General features: G+C 32.7%; 1 protein-coding gene across 4 annotated transcripts; it reads left to right on the plus strand.

Annotated features, from left to right (window-relative positions):
• Positions 1 to 1,311: 1,311 nt before the first annotated feature.
• LOC134274259 (ELKS/Rab6-interacting/CAST family member 1-like) lies at positions 1,312 to 12,920 on the plus strand. 4 transcript variants are annotated; one of them, XM_062756518.1, is made up of 18 exons: positions 1,312 to 1,417; positions 1,755 to 1,802; positions 2,051 to 2,122; positions 3,861 to 3,944; positions 4,042 to 4,137; positions 4,263 to 4,346; positions 4,471 to 4,557; positions 9,763 to 9,846; positions 9,951 to 10,025; positions 10,227 to 10,310; positions 10,430 to 10,504; positions 10,667 to 10,750; positions 10,856 to 10,930; positions 11,069 to 11,152; positions 11,475 to 11,558; positions 12,011 to 12,121; positions 12,514 to 12,585; positions 12,846 to 12,920. In XM_062756518.1, the coding sequence occupies exons 1-18, from the start codon at positions 1,328 to 1,330 to the stop codon at positions 12,909 to 12,911; spliced, it is 1,455 nt and encodes a 484-aa protein (XP_062612502.1). In that variant the 5' UTR covers positions 1,312 to 1,327; the 3' UTR covers positions 12,912 to 12,920. The 4 variants fall into 4 exon arrangements, with proteins under 4 accessions (XP_062612502.1, XP_062612507.1, XP_062612522.1 ...); XM_062756523.1 differs by lacking the exon at positions 10,227 to 10,310; XM_062756538.1 differs by lacking the exons at positions 10,430 to 10,504; positions 10,667 to 10,750.
• The last annotated feature ends 1,064 nt before the right edge of the window (positions 12,921 to 13,984 follow it).

Consider the following 13,984-nt stretch of genomic DNA (forward strand, 5'->3'; position numbering starts at 1 on the left):
CTAAGAAAATGTAAGAGCGCATAATATTTTAAAAACATATCTTTAAAAAAAAACCGTCAATCAAATGTATATGTCTAGATAGTAATTTTTTTTTTTTACACATTTAGAGAATGGCCTTACACGGTATAATAAAAATACATAATTATATTATACTGTCTAACATTTTCTAAACATGGGAAAAAGCACTATCTGCTTGCATAGAGGAAGAAATTTTTTATTTAAAAAAAGGGGGGGGGGGCAATCGATCCACACTTCAATTAGACGCCCGTGCTTTCTATTGCAAGTTAACATAAGACACAACATAACATAGATAACATAACACATTTAAAAGGTAATATAACGTAATCGGGGCAACTTTTCTTAACAGAATTTCCGGAAATCAGTATGACTCATGCTATCAAACATCAAAGGGACTTTGACAATGATTATGACATCATAATACAGGTTTACATAGATGCACAACGTCAACAAAGCAGTTGGAATGCAAAATGTAAGTATAGACTTTAAGCCTTAGAATATCTAGCAGATGTAATTAGTGACATTTTATAAAGTATATTAGGAATCAAGCTTTCGTCTCGAGAGATTTTAAATGAAAGTCATCGCCAGTAATGTATTATTCCAAGCAAGCTAATTGATTCAGTACACTGCCCCCTTTTTGAGTGTTGTTTTATATAAAGCCTTTGTGAACGAATAGTTAGGAGTTGTTTTTTTTTTTACTTTGACACGAATTTACATGTACATGTAGCAAAATTTACTTGTTGTAGATTGCTTTCAAAATACTTTGATACAATACAAGTTAATTATTACGTCATGACGGAGGTCTTTGACGATGACCTATGACGTCATAGTTAAGTTTTGTTTACACAAAAGTGATGGAAATGCATCTCGTAAGTAAAAATTCATAATGCTTATGAAATGTTTTTGGGTTCTTGTTACACAACATTTTTATGCAAAATTATTTTTTATTAGCTCCTAGTATGCATAAGTGGTTGTATATTATATGATAAAGGGAAAGGACTATATGAGTATTTGGAACTTGTGTCCGATCCCTTTGACATGTTGTCAATAAAATATGTTCAAAACAAATCATACAATTTTTAATATCTGTCAAATTTCAGAATTTCACATGTTAAAGACGTTTTCTTGTAAAAACAATCATTTGTTATTTACTGATGAGATTGACATTTCTTTTTAAATATTGATACCAAATTTAAAATTAATTTCTTTTCTTCAGGTTTGATATTCATATCTAGTAATTCAAGATTGCAATGACTTCAAACCTCTGCAAATCTAATTTTTTTTTCAGAATGCAGTTGTGAGCGAGAAAATGTACAGCGAAAAACGACTACAAGAAATTCTGACCCAGCTGGCCTGCCGATCAGCTGATGTACCTATAGACATGCTTCCCATCCCTTTTGTAAGGAGCTTATTAGACATTTTAATTAGAATTTTTAAAGTCTTTGCTTTGCCTTGGAAGGCTGTGAAAAAAAGAGGGGGGGGGTAATTTTGAACTCCTAGAAAAATAAAACAAATTCAAGTCTTTATAAAATAAAACTAGAGTAAGGTGAAAGGGAAGTAACCTTTTTTTCATTGATGCATGCAGCTTTTTCAAACGTTGAAGATAATATTTAATTTTGGAACATCTTATAATACTGCATTAAATAGTTTAACAATTATCAGTATTTTGCAATGTCAATAATTTTCACAGTTTGTAATTTGCTTAATTCCTGAAACAATTCTTTTTACCATTGCAGGACACAGAATTAATTCTGGACTTCGGAGATGAAGCCGTTAAAGATCTGGTGAGTATATTGAAGACTGTTATTTTAGCCAGATAAATGATTCTAAATATATAGCTAATTTTAATCGCGATGCTAGATTGGTGTCCTTTGGAAAAACTCTCTAGTGTCAAGAAGTTCCCTATATGCATCATCCACGTATAAATTCTTTTGTTGAAGAGAGTTAATTAAGAGTTCAAATTTCAAAATTATTGAAAAATGAAAGAGAGAGAGAGGGATTCATGTAAAAAGCATCTGGGTTTATTTTTTAGAAATCAAAGAAAGAGATCCTAAAGTTTGAAAGGAACTGGGTAGATATGGTGGAGGAGGAAGAACTGCGACAGGTAATGCTGGGCTTTATTACCGGCCGCCAGGAGGCGGTCGGTTATATGATATGAAAGTTTTAAGTGGCCGTGCGTTTCTGCGGAGTTAGAACAATTTGAATAAAAAATATTTGACATTCATGTAATAGAATATTTAGAAAGGGTGTCTAAATGTAAAATAAAAACGCATAATAATCATAAAATTAAAATTTTGTGAAAAATGGGTTAAATTGTTTCATCCAATCCTGATTGACAAACTCCGACGTAACTGAAGTGCGGAGTATTAAGCACACATGTTGAGCATAGTCTAAAGCAAGGATCGCGTTATTTACATGTCTAAACAAATTTTACTTTCTCTACTTCAACAGGATTTGTAGTATATATAATTTAAAATGACGTGTAAATATAAATATACAATGTACTTTTGATACGGACAATTTTCAAAAATTTGACTTAATCTTAATTTATTATCAGACAGAATATTAGGAGATTTTTCTCCAACAGACAAGGAAAATGCGCGTTTTACAACATGCCAAGCCTTTTCCCGCCACATCTCACTCGGAGTTCCTCGGATGACTCGTACCTCGCACATAACCTCGGACGTCAACGGTGATCTACCATCTTGCTGATTCAGTCATGTGATCTTATTTGAATTTTATTCAAACATCGTACATTTGAAATCGGAGTTATTTAATGGCACACTCAACAGTTTTTCTTGCTTTCAAAGCCTGTTAACATGAGGATGTAATCAAAATCTGTTTACGATAAAGAATTGTACAAATTAAGATACATTTTCGAGGAACGTTATGCAGAGCGAATTATGAAATGAGTGATAAGGCAGTTTCCGGCGGAGAAATGTAAGGATCTGTTGCGTATTCCTCCACTAATCACATCCGAGGTTTGAATGGAGCGTAGCGGAGTCAGCCGAGGATTGCCGATTGGCCACATCTCGCACCAAAACAAGACAGAGAGAAATGTAGTGGCGGATCTAGAGGGAGTTGGGGGTTTCAAATTCTGAGCGAGCGAGGAGCCCCACATAGTTGTTACGTTTTATTTAAATTAATGTTAAACTATCTCTAGTTAGATGAGTTTAAACGTTATTTTTTATGGTTAAGTGTTAAAACTACTTAAACATCAAACTTCCGCCAGAGTTCGTTTATAGTATTAATTAAACTTACTGAGTGCGGGGACGCAGAGGGCTATGAGTAAGTTGCTTAAATACATTGTACATGTAGCAATGTATATGTATTATGTACTAAAGAAAATCCTGGGATGTCGCATTCAAATGTTTAATGTCACAGGGATATATATATTAATTAACAGATAAATATAAGAATTCAGTTTCTAATTTATTATATGAAAGAATTAATTAATTGGTTTGCGGCCGATTTTTGACGCTTGCGTCAATATGTTTCTTGTAAATATCTGATATGATTGATTGATTATTTGTTGTTTAACGTCCCTACCGAATTTTTCACTCATATGGGGACGCTATTATTGATCTTAGTTAATTCATATGAGAACTGTTTTGGTTTACAAATGAGCACAATTTGAAATTATGTATAATTTTTGTCTATGATATACTGACTTTTAATTTAACATTTTTTGTTGAATAATTTAATTTAATAAGGATTGGGAAACAGGCAAAGAGCTTGCGCACCCTCTCCTTGTATAATAGGTCATTATAATACCTGTTATGAATGTAACCATTTTATCTATTTCATTAATTAATTTATTATTTCGTAAATTGTTTATTTAGGAAAACTTATCAAAGGTAGAAGGGATGTTGAAAGTCATGGATTTCCAGATCAAGTTGAAAGAAGAAATGCAAGAAGAACTTAAGGTACTATATACTATGCTTTCTATGAAGTTAATTTGTAAAATGATATTAGTCTACTCTTTGCAGCCCAGATTGATAAATATTATAACTGTATTTACAGAAAGAAGCCCCAAGTAAGATTGTCAAGCTAAGAAGCACATTTATTGGCATTGAAAAATCCAGAAAAGCATGGAAGCCTATCCACCAAGAACTGATGGTAAAATTTTCGGAAACATATGCTTTATCTTCTACCAAATTATCCTTTTATTTTGGGGTTTAAGTGTCTATGAGATTAAAATCTGATTTTGAATTCACTGAATAAATTTTTGACTTTTTTTATAGGCATTTTTGACTCAAAAAGATCAGGACAAAATAAAAGTTCAGTATCAGAAGAAGATCATGATGAAGATGTTTAAAGAGCTAAAGGTAAACATGCCAAATATTAATGTAATTAGTTGCAATGCATCAGGAACTGAAAATGCAGAAATTCTCCATTTTAAAAAGGTTTCAGTAAACTGTTCATTACTCTTGATAAATCTTTGATTTTCAGGAAGTAGCATCAAGAGAATATGAGAACAGGAATGAGAGATTAGAGAGAAGACAGACCACTTGGAGAGGGGTTCACAAAGAGTTAATGGTAAGTTTTCATGTGTTTATCCTTTGCTACATTTTAGTCCTTTTGCATGATGTTCTCAGTTTTAATGGTCCTGTCTTGTTATGTTTGTTTGTTTTGTGTTTGTTTTAATTTGATTATTCTTTAATGATCTATCATATTCATCTATTCTATTCATCTATTCAATTCAACTACTGTAGATCATGGCAAATATTCACGATGGTTTTAATTTCGCTATATCGCGATTTATTAATTTTCCAAGAATTTAGACCCATCGTAGATTTTATTATTTGTTTTTAAAGCGTTTAAATACTTACACAAAATTTTGTATCAATTTCTTGCAGCATGAAATTAAAACCATTGCAATTGTTACTTTTTGAGATATCATGAAAGGATCACTTCTAGGTTTATATATGCTTTGACCTATAGGACCGATAATGGTTTTAGTCTTTAGAAAAAGCTCATCGATTTCCGTTCCGGTCAATGACTTTAGGCCACATGCGTGTAGTTTTTTGTTTCTGATGAATCGCTTAAGTTCTGGTCAATACCTTTAACGTGTAGAAATAGACGAAACAGTTTTACAGTCATTATCTTAGCAGCTTGGATTATGGATGCATTTTTTATTTGTGTAAAAAAAAATGCAAATTATGAAAATGGTTGGTTGTTTGTTGTAACTTGTTTGACACCCCTCTTCAAAATTGTTCATTCATATGAAGACTCCACCACTTGCCGTTGGAGAGCTGCAAATTTTTTAGCTATACTCGGCACTCAGGGCCATTAGGAGTTTTTTCGTGCCAGCATCGAAGTACTGTGCCACAGGACCTTAGTTTGAACGGTCTCATCCGAAGGACCGGTCTCCACGTCCCACAGTGGAATTCGAATCCGCGACGCAATGATCAACTCCTTACTCCGCGATTCTAGAGCAGATGCTCCATCACTGTGCCACGTGGGCGACTTATTGTGAAAATGAAATTACTATGAAAATGAAACAAAGAATTTGAAATTACTTGTCATTAATGAAAAAAACCTGATCAGGGTATAGACAAGCTAATTCAGAGAATTCGTGTCCCCCGCTTAGGGAAAAAGTCGGATCCCCCTGACTGAATTTGTAGAATTATTAAATGTATGTATACATATATACTGAAGCAAATAAAATACATGTATGTTAGCCTAATATGCATATAAAGATTTGGTTGCTTATTCTTTATTATGTGTATAGAAGATTCTTTTTATATGGAATATTTATCACACTGTAATGATGATTTTATAACCTCATAAATTTTTCATTTCACATGCTGAATACTATCATTTAGTTAAAAAAAGAAAGAAAAGTATTTAAAAAAAAAAAAAGAAACTTTGGACCAGCCGAGTATCGATCCCGGGACCTCTCACATTCGAAGCGAGAGACATAACCACTACACCACGGAATCGCTATACATGGTGCGAAGTATATGCAGAAGTGAAGTCACATACATGTATATATTCATGTTTTCACGTTAGGTATTCTCAAAATTTTACACAATCCATGGTGTTTGATTTATTTAGCCTTTATTAAACAGTTCTAATAGATGTAATAAGAACATAAAGTACGCCGAGAACCTGTTTTATACGCAATAACTCTCCTCATGCCCCTGCGCTAAAAATAGCGACATGTAATACTATAAATACTAATAAAACAAACGGGGCGGGGCACTTTGAGAGGGGTGAGAGACGTCCTAGGGAGTTTTGGTATAAAATTACATTGCATAAGCTCAAAATCTTCTTGAAATATCGCCCGGAAATGATAGTGTTACACACGGACAGAATGTATAAATTTACGACCTTGAACTTTGACCTTTTGACCTCAAAATCAATAGGGGTCTTCATTAGGCCACAGAGAGTTGTTATGTAAAATTTCATTGCAAAGACGGACGGACGGACGGACGGACAGACGGACGGACGGACGGACGGACAAACCCAAATTAATATCCCCCACTTTTCAAGCGGGGGACAATAAATTGACTTCAAGGTATACAATTTTATACAATGTAACTTTAATGTACTGGTATTCAGCACGCCCTTCTCGTAACATGGCGGGGACCTTGTTCTGTTTTATGTTTGTAGTGTGAAAATTTTTTAAATAAACGAACACTTAAAAAGATTGGGGTCTTACTGTCATGTTCGACAAGATTATTCAGGAATATTTGCTGCATCTTGGATGTTTGGATTTTTGGAGGGAACTAGTGTGTGAGACTGACAACGGGCATAACCTAAATACCATAAAACAGAAGCAACGTGAGCACAGCACCCAACTGTCCTAGCACCTACTTTACAATCGCAATACCAGCCAGATATAGGGTTTCCCTCTGATTGGCTTTTTTCAATCCAACAATTGTATTTTTTGGAAGATACATGGCGAGACTGTATTTTAACATGTACAAGATTTGAAAGGTTTTCATTCTGATTCACAGAAATTTCGTAATTACCTTGTACGCTTACATGTTCATTTACGTAATTGATTGCCTGTTTCAACTGGTATATACCAAAAGTGGTGTCTCTTAAGTATTGTTCTGATAGAACAGGAAAGTCTATTTTTACGCCTGAATCTTCTGCATCAAGCTTAACCCACTTTTCTTTCTTTGTAATTCGAATATTTGATACTTTTTCCATAACATGATTGGGTTTAGATTTTAGTGAGAGCATTTGTTGTGCAAGCTTTTCGTCTTGTGGTTTATCTGAAACAAGAGGTGGTCTATAGGCATTTGTTAAAGCTGCGACAATTCTGACATAGTCTCCGATGAATGGTATTTGTGTATTTGTTACTACATTGTAGAGAAACTTCCAACGTTTTAATCTACCGTTGGCAGACTCGACGACCCAACGAAGTTTTGTGACAAGCCTTGAACTATTTGCCTCTTCTGTTGTATGTTGTTTGAGAGATTTGTTAAGAAATGCTGGCATTTCACATTGATAACCGAAATCTGTAATTGTTTCCATAGCATCGCGAAACCCACGGTCAAGAATAAATATGTCTTCTTCATTTAGCCAATCGACGATGCCCTCTGCATTGGATTTTAACATACTTGTCAAAATATGGGCATCGCTATTTTTGCCATCTGCAAAGAATGGACCCAAAACACTTACAATATAACCATCTGTACTTGTGATCATCATAGGCTTTATAAGTGGGCGGCCTTTATGTACTGAGAAACATCTTCGTTGTTGCGTATAAGAACTACTTTTTTCAATATAAATGTAGGTGCCGTCCATTACAAGAATGGCTGTATCGTCTATCCAGTCAGAAAACAGCTCTTTTGCAAAAACTGTAGTATGATTTTCTATAATCTCGGAACGTGAAATATGAGAAAAACCTAAAAATGAAGGTACAAAGTCCTGAAGAAATGCTTTTCTTGCAGAAGCAACAATGTGAGAAACTTGCATTTCAGTAAAACCAAACAAAGTTGCAAGAATAGAATGAGACATGCCTGTACGCAATTTTGTGAGTAAGAGACCAGTAGCCTCTCGAGTAGAACGAATTGTAGATGTGAGAAAAACGAAAGACGACTAACAAGATCTTCAAACTGGTCATACGTAAGACCAGTTAGATTAAAATAATCTTCATTAAATAGATTTATGCTCTTCCTAAAATCAAGCTTTTTAGAGAAACCCTGCAATATTCTTTCCCTCATATCACTAAGTAATTCTGTTATTTCATTTTGGTTGATTTCTGAGGAAAACTTTCTGAGTTTAGCAGTATCAAGCACATGCCCAACACGCAAGTGGTCATCTTTCAAATGAGATATACAGCATTTGACCCCAGCTGGTACCAATACACCTTGCTGTATGAAAATGTCTGCGCGGGCTGAATGTGGGATGATTCGCAAACCCTTTGATTCTTTGCGACAAATGATGCACAGCGCCTTAGTTTTCCCAACAGAAATAACGGGAAGAGTAACGCTAGCAGAGGTAGATGGAATTTTACTAGGAATTTTATCAGATTTGTTAACTGTGTGGTCATTTGGCCCTCCCTCAGTATTAACAGATACATCCTTTGTATCAGCTAGGAACCTTACCTGATGCATGGGTAATGGCAACGGGGCATACTACCTTAAATGACCCTACCCCACTCTTTTCTAATCTGTAAACCTTCCTTCTGCATTTTTGGCATAAAATATCGCCAACGCTCACATTTTTACTGAGTAATGAACTACATCTACTTTGTAGTATCTCTCCCACAACAGTACCATTTCCAAGAGAAGTTCTACAAAGGCAAACGCAGCAATTTTTGCTCGGCATGACTATTCCTTCCTTACACCTGTATCGAGTAACACAAAGTGAATGATTCGTGTCCTCGAACAAAGTGTGCTAACACTGAGGTATAGTTCCGGTTGACTGCGTTTAGTATTAATGATCTGTAGTTCCATTAATGTCTTTATTTTAACAGCAAACATGCATTTAAGAAAGAAAATAGAAATAAAATACAAAAGCTTGTATAAAAAATAATTAAAATAGTGTTTATACAAGTAAAAGTTTTTAAAAAATAAGTTTTCCAACTGGTGGATTCGAACCAGGACACAAAAAAGGTTTGTGTAGATCGTCCACGGCCTATCTTACTGAGCTATACTAACTATATATGATTGAGTCATAAATATAAACCAGTATGAAAGATATTAGTTTTCGCATTTTTTTGAGTTTTTTGTGAATTTCGACCCTAGGGCAGGGGTGCCCCTAAAAAAATCCTGTTTTAAATCATAGATTATATCAATATCTTTCAAAATAACCTGATTTGATTTAGGGGCAGGCCTGCCCTGAAGGACTTCTACGTCAAAATTCACCCAGAATTTAGTGTTTTAACGGACAAAATGCTGTTTTGGCCAACTTTGGAGGTTTATTATAAAGTTACAAATAATGAATTTTAGATTTAAAAAGCAAATTTGAAAAATTTAGACAAATGTATGGTAGAAAAGAACTAAAGAACCTTGATTTTTAAATGTGATTTTTTCCGGAAAATCATTCTCTCCTATAGGTCAAATCTTTTGTTATTCCGAATACATCCTTTTAACACCGTGGAATTAAACACTGTTAAAACGACTTACAGTATTCAAAACTAAAGCCAATTTCATAATTTTTAAGAAAATCAAATTTAAGGGCATAATACAGACCAAACTGTATCTCTTTTTGCCTATGATTTTTGTGAATAAATGTTTATGATATTAAAATTTGATTTTAATTTTATTATTTATTATACAGGCAGTTTTGACTAGGAGAGATCAGGACAAAATAAAAATACACCATCAACAAAAGATCATGTCTGAGATGCTAAAAGAGCTTAAGGTAAACATGCCAAATGTTACTGTTATTGATTGCAAAAATGGTGATAATTAACAATTTTAACAAAGGTTAAGTGTCAAAAGTTTTTGATGAATTTTGATTTTCAGGTTGTGGCATTAATGGATTTTGAAGGAAGAACTGCAAGAGAAGAAAAGAGGAAAGCCATACACAAAGAGCTGATGGTAAGTTTACATTGTTCATCCTTTGTGTTATATTTGAATAAGTCATTTTGCATGATGTTCTCAATTTTATCAACTTTTTAAGAAAATAACATTTTTAGGGCACAATACAGACCAAACTGTACCTTCTTCTTAGCCAATAATTTTCATGATTATATTTTAACGATATTTAAATTTTATTTTTATTTTATCATTATTATCCAGGCCGTGTTGACTAGAAAAGATCATGAGAAAATAAAAGTCCACCATCAGAGGAAGATCATGTCTGAAATGTTAAGAGAGCTTAAGGTAAATACATGTGTATGCCAAATGTTAATGTTATTGGTTGCCAAAATTGGTGATAATTAACAATTTTAACAAAGGTTACCGGGTAATGTAATTTGTTTTTGATGAATTTTGATTTTCAGGTTGTGGCATTAATGGATTTTGAAGGAAGAATTGCAAGAGAAGAAAAGAGGCAAGCCATACACAAAGAGTTGATGGTAAGTTTTCATGCATTATGTTCTCAATTTTATTAACATTTTAAGAAAATAAAATTTCTAGTGCACAATACAGACCAAACTGTACCTTCTTAACCAATCATTTTCATTATTAATTGTGTATGAAATTAAAATTTGATCTTTATTTTATTATTTATTATACAGGCAGTTTTGACTAGGAGAGATCAGGACAAAACAAAAATACACCATCAGAAGAAGATCATGTCTGAGATGTTAGAAGAACTTAAGGTAAACATGCCAAATGTTACCGTTATTGGTTGCAAAAATTGTAATAATTAACAATTTTTAACAAAGGTTAAGTAAAAATAGTTTTTGATGAATTTTGATTTTCAGGTTGTGGCATTACTGGATTTTGAAGGAAGAATTGCAAGAGAAGAAAAGAGGCAAGCCATACACAAAGAGCTCATGGTAAATTTTCATTGTTTATCCTTAACTAATCTCATATATTCTTGTATTTTTTGAATATGTTCTTAATTTTAATGATCCTGTCTTGTTTTGTTTGTTTGCCATAAGTAATATTAATTTTATTGAAAAATTTTCTTATAGATAGTTTTGACTAAGAAGAAATTCGAAGGTGAACAGTTCAGAAAACAACAGGATATGATGTTGAAGATGCTAAAAGAGCTTAAGGTAAACTCCCTTTCATTGTTAAAATGTGTAAAAATCAATTTTAATATTCACGTATTGAGTAAGATTGAAATAAGTGTAGTTATAAGGTTCTTAAAAAAAATTAAGCAAACTTGTTAAGAAATAATAATTTTAAAAAGAAAAAATGAATTGTAGGTGGTGACATCAAAATTTGTGGACCACAGAAATGAAATTAGAAATTGTTTTCAAGAAAAAGATTAATTGTGATATCGAATATTTGATTATATTTTGTAAGTTTTACCATTTGTTTCTTTATCTTTTCAAAATTTAAATATGTATTTTTTTTTTCATTTGTTTTTAACAGACAGTTTTGACCAAACGAAATTTGGAAGAAAAGCAGTTCCAAATTCTAAAGGCACTGAAGTCAGCAATGCTTAAAGAGCTTAAGGTAAGTCATTTAGACCATTTTTAAAATATTGTGTTATTTCCCTGTTTCAATTTAAATGACTGGCTAAAAAATTGTTCCTTTTTTACCTCCCCCCCCCCAAGGAACCGATCATTTTTTAAAATTTATACAACAAAAATGATTTTAAAAATTCAGCACTGGTGTTTGGTAGGTGGGTGGGGTGGGGGTCATTTTCATTTACCTAGCAACATAATTTTTTTTAGAGTGTAAACAAATATAAGTAGGCCTTAATTTAGCAGTTATACATGTAACTAATGTTTTTGTTTGTCAAATATTGTACTAAACATATGACTTTCAAAATTTTGAATATAGAAAAAAAAATCAATACATTTTAAAAATGACTGAATAATTTTCTTCTTCTAGAATTAGAATTAAAATCAAACAAAACAAAATCAAATATTTCTGTACCTAATGAAGAGTTCCCTGTTTTATAGAAATTGAACAAAGACAACAAATCAGACTTAGAAAAGGAGGAAGAAGAAGAATTATTTGTCCCACGGAAACTGTTTCTATTTAAAGTGGATACCTTCAAAACTTCTCCACAGGTAAAAATTTGATATGACATTTTTTAAGAAATCATTTTGAAATATTTCTTGTGCAGAATTAAATTGTATTGATTTAAATGTTTTATGCATACCGTATAATTCCTATTAACCAGCCCGGGCACTTAGAAAATTGCCAAAATGGGGCTCTTTTTTTTTTTGGTATTCTTTTTATAATATTTTAATGTCATATTCTAACATTAAAAAATCTGTTGAAAAAAATTTCAAAGAACCGCTAAAATAATGTTTAACTTAATTACTTTAAGTGAAGATAATCCATCCAAATTATGCTAAATGATTCATTATCCACTGAGATATTAGATAAAACCTTGTGGGCAAAAATGACTTCTTAATATTTGTTAGAGGTGCTTTATGGAATAAATTCTTCCATTTAGAATGTAGAGACTGAAATTTTGCCATCAGAGATCAAGAACAAGAATGACCACTGTGCAACAAGAGTAGAAATGGTATTGTATGCATTTATGTTTATCAACTATTTTGGTTTAAAAAAAAACAAAATTTTGACCAAAGATTTTTCTCAAAAGCTGAATGTACTCTATTTAAAAAAAAGGAGGGAAAAAAATCTGTGATCTAACTACTGTTACTATAATTAAGGAGTAAATTACAGTTATTATTTGTTCTTTTCTTATATCTACTTGTAATATTTTCAAAATAGCAAAATTTAACTCTCTCTCTTATATTTAATTAATTAATTTGATTTTTTCAGATGCCCGGCCTACAGAAAAAGAAATCACTTAGAGGAAGACTGAGGAAATTCTTTGGCTTCAAATAAGACGTGTGGAACCTTGTTTATTGATGATGAAAGCTGTTATATTTCATGATGGAAGATACATGTATTTACTTGTGGTTACCAGCCAGATATTACATGTACCTAGCCATAAACTAACTTTTGAGGGCCATAATTGGTCGATCATCTTTTAATTAAATTTTAATTCTTATTAACTTCTGTTTACCAGTTTTTCCATTGTTTTAATAAATATATATAAAATTGCATTTTTATTGGTGTATATTTTGCATGGAATGGTTTCTTCAGTTATAATTCAGAATATTGTATTGTATGTAAATTGGTTGAATATGATTCGTGGAGAAACATAAAAAAAAACTGTTACCCTCCAGCGTACCACAGTCAAGATTGCTTGACAACAGGTAATATTCCAAAAAAATGTTGACTGCGCAGAATTTATGCCACCAGTGAAAAAAAAATCATGAGGTTATAAAATCATCATTAAAGTGTGATAAATATTCCATATAAAAAGAATCTTCCATACACATAATAGGCCCGCTTGTTTTATTGTCCCCCGCTTGAAAAGTGGGGAATATTAATTTGGGTTTTTCTGTCCGTCCGTTCGTTTTTCTGTCTGTCTGTAACGCTTTCATTTCCACAGATATCTCGAGAACCCTTTGAGCTTTTGCAGTGAAATTTTGCATAGCAACTCCCTATGGACTAAAGAAGACCCCTAAAGATTTTGAGGTCAAAAGGTCAAAGGTCAAGGTCATAAATTCGCAAATCCTGTCTGTTATAACACTTTCGTTTCCCCGCGATATCTCGAGAACCCTTTGAGCTTTTGCAATGTAATTTTACATAACAACTCTCTGTGGGTTAAGGAAGACCCCTATTGATTTTGAGGTCAAAAAGTCAAACTTCAAGGTCATTAATGTAAACATTCTGTTTGTTTGTAACATTATCGTTTTCGGGCGATATTTCAAGAGGATGTTGAGCTTTTGCAATGTAATTTTATACCAAAAGTCCCTTGGACCTCTCTCACCCCTCTCAAAGTGCCCCGCCCCATTTGTTTTATTAGTATTGATTGTAGAGATTGATTACATGTCGCTATTAACAGCACA

Source organism: Saccostrea cucullata, unplaced genomic scaffold (assembly GCF_032062105.1).
Source record: "Saccostrea cucullata isolate Sc308-1 unplaced genomic scaffold, CSIRO_AGI_Scuc_v1 ctg14920, whole genome shotgun sequence".
Lineage (NCBI taxonomy): Eukaryota > Metazoa > Mollusca > Bivalvia > Ostreida > Ostreidae > Saccostrea > Saccostrea cuccullata.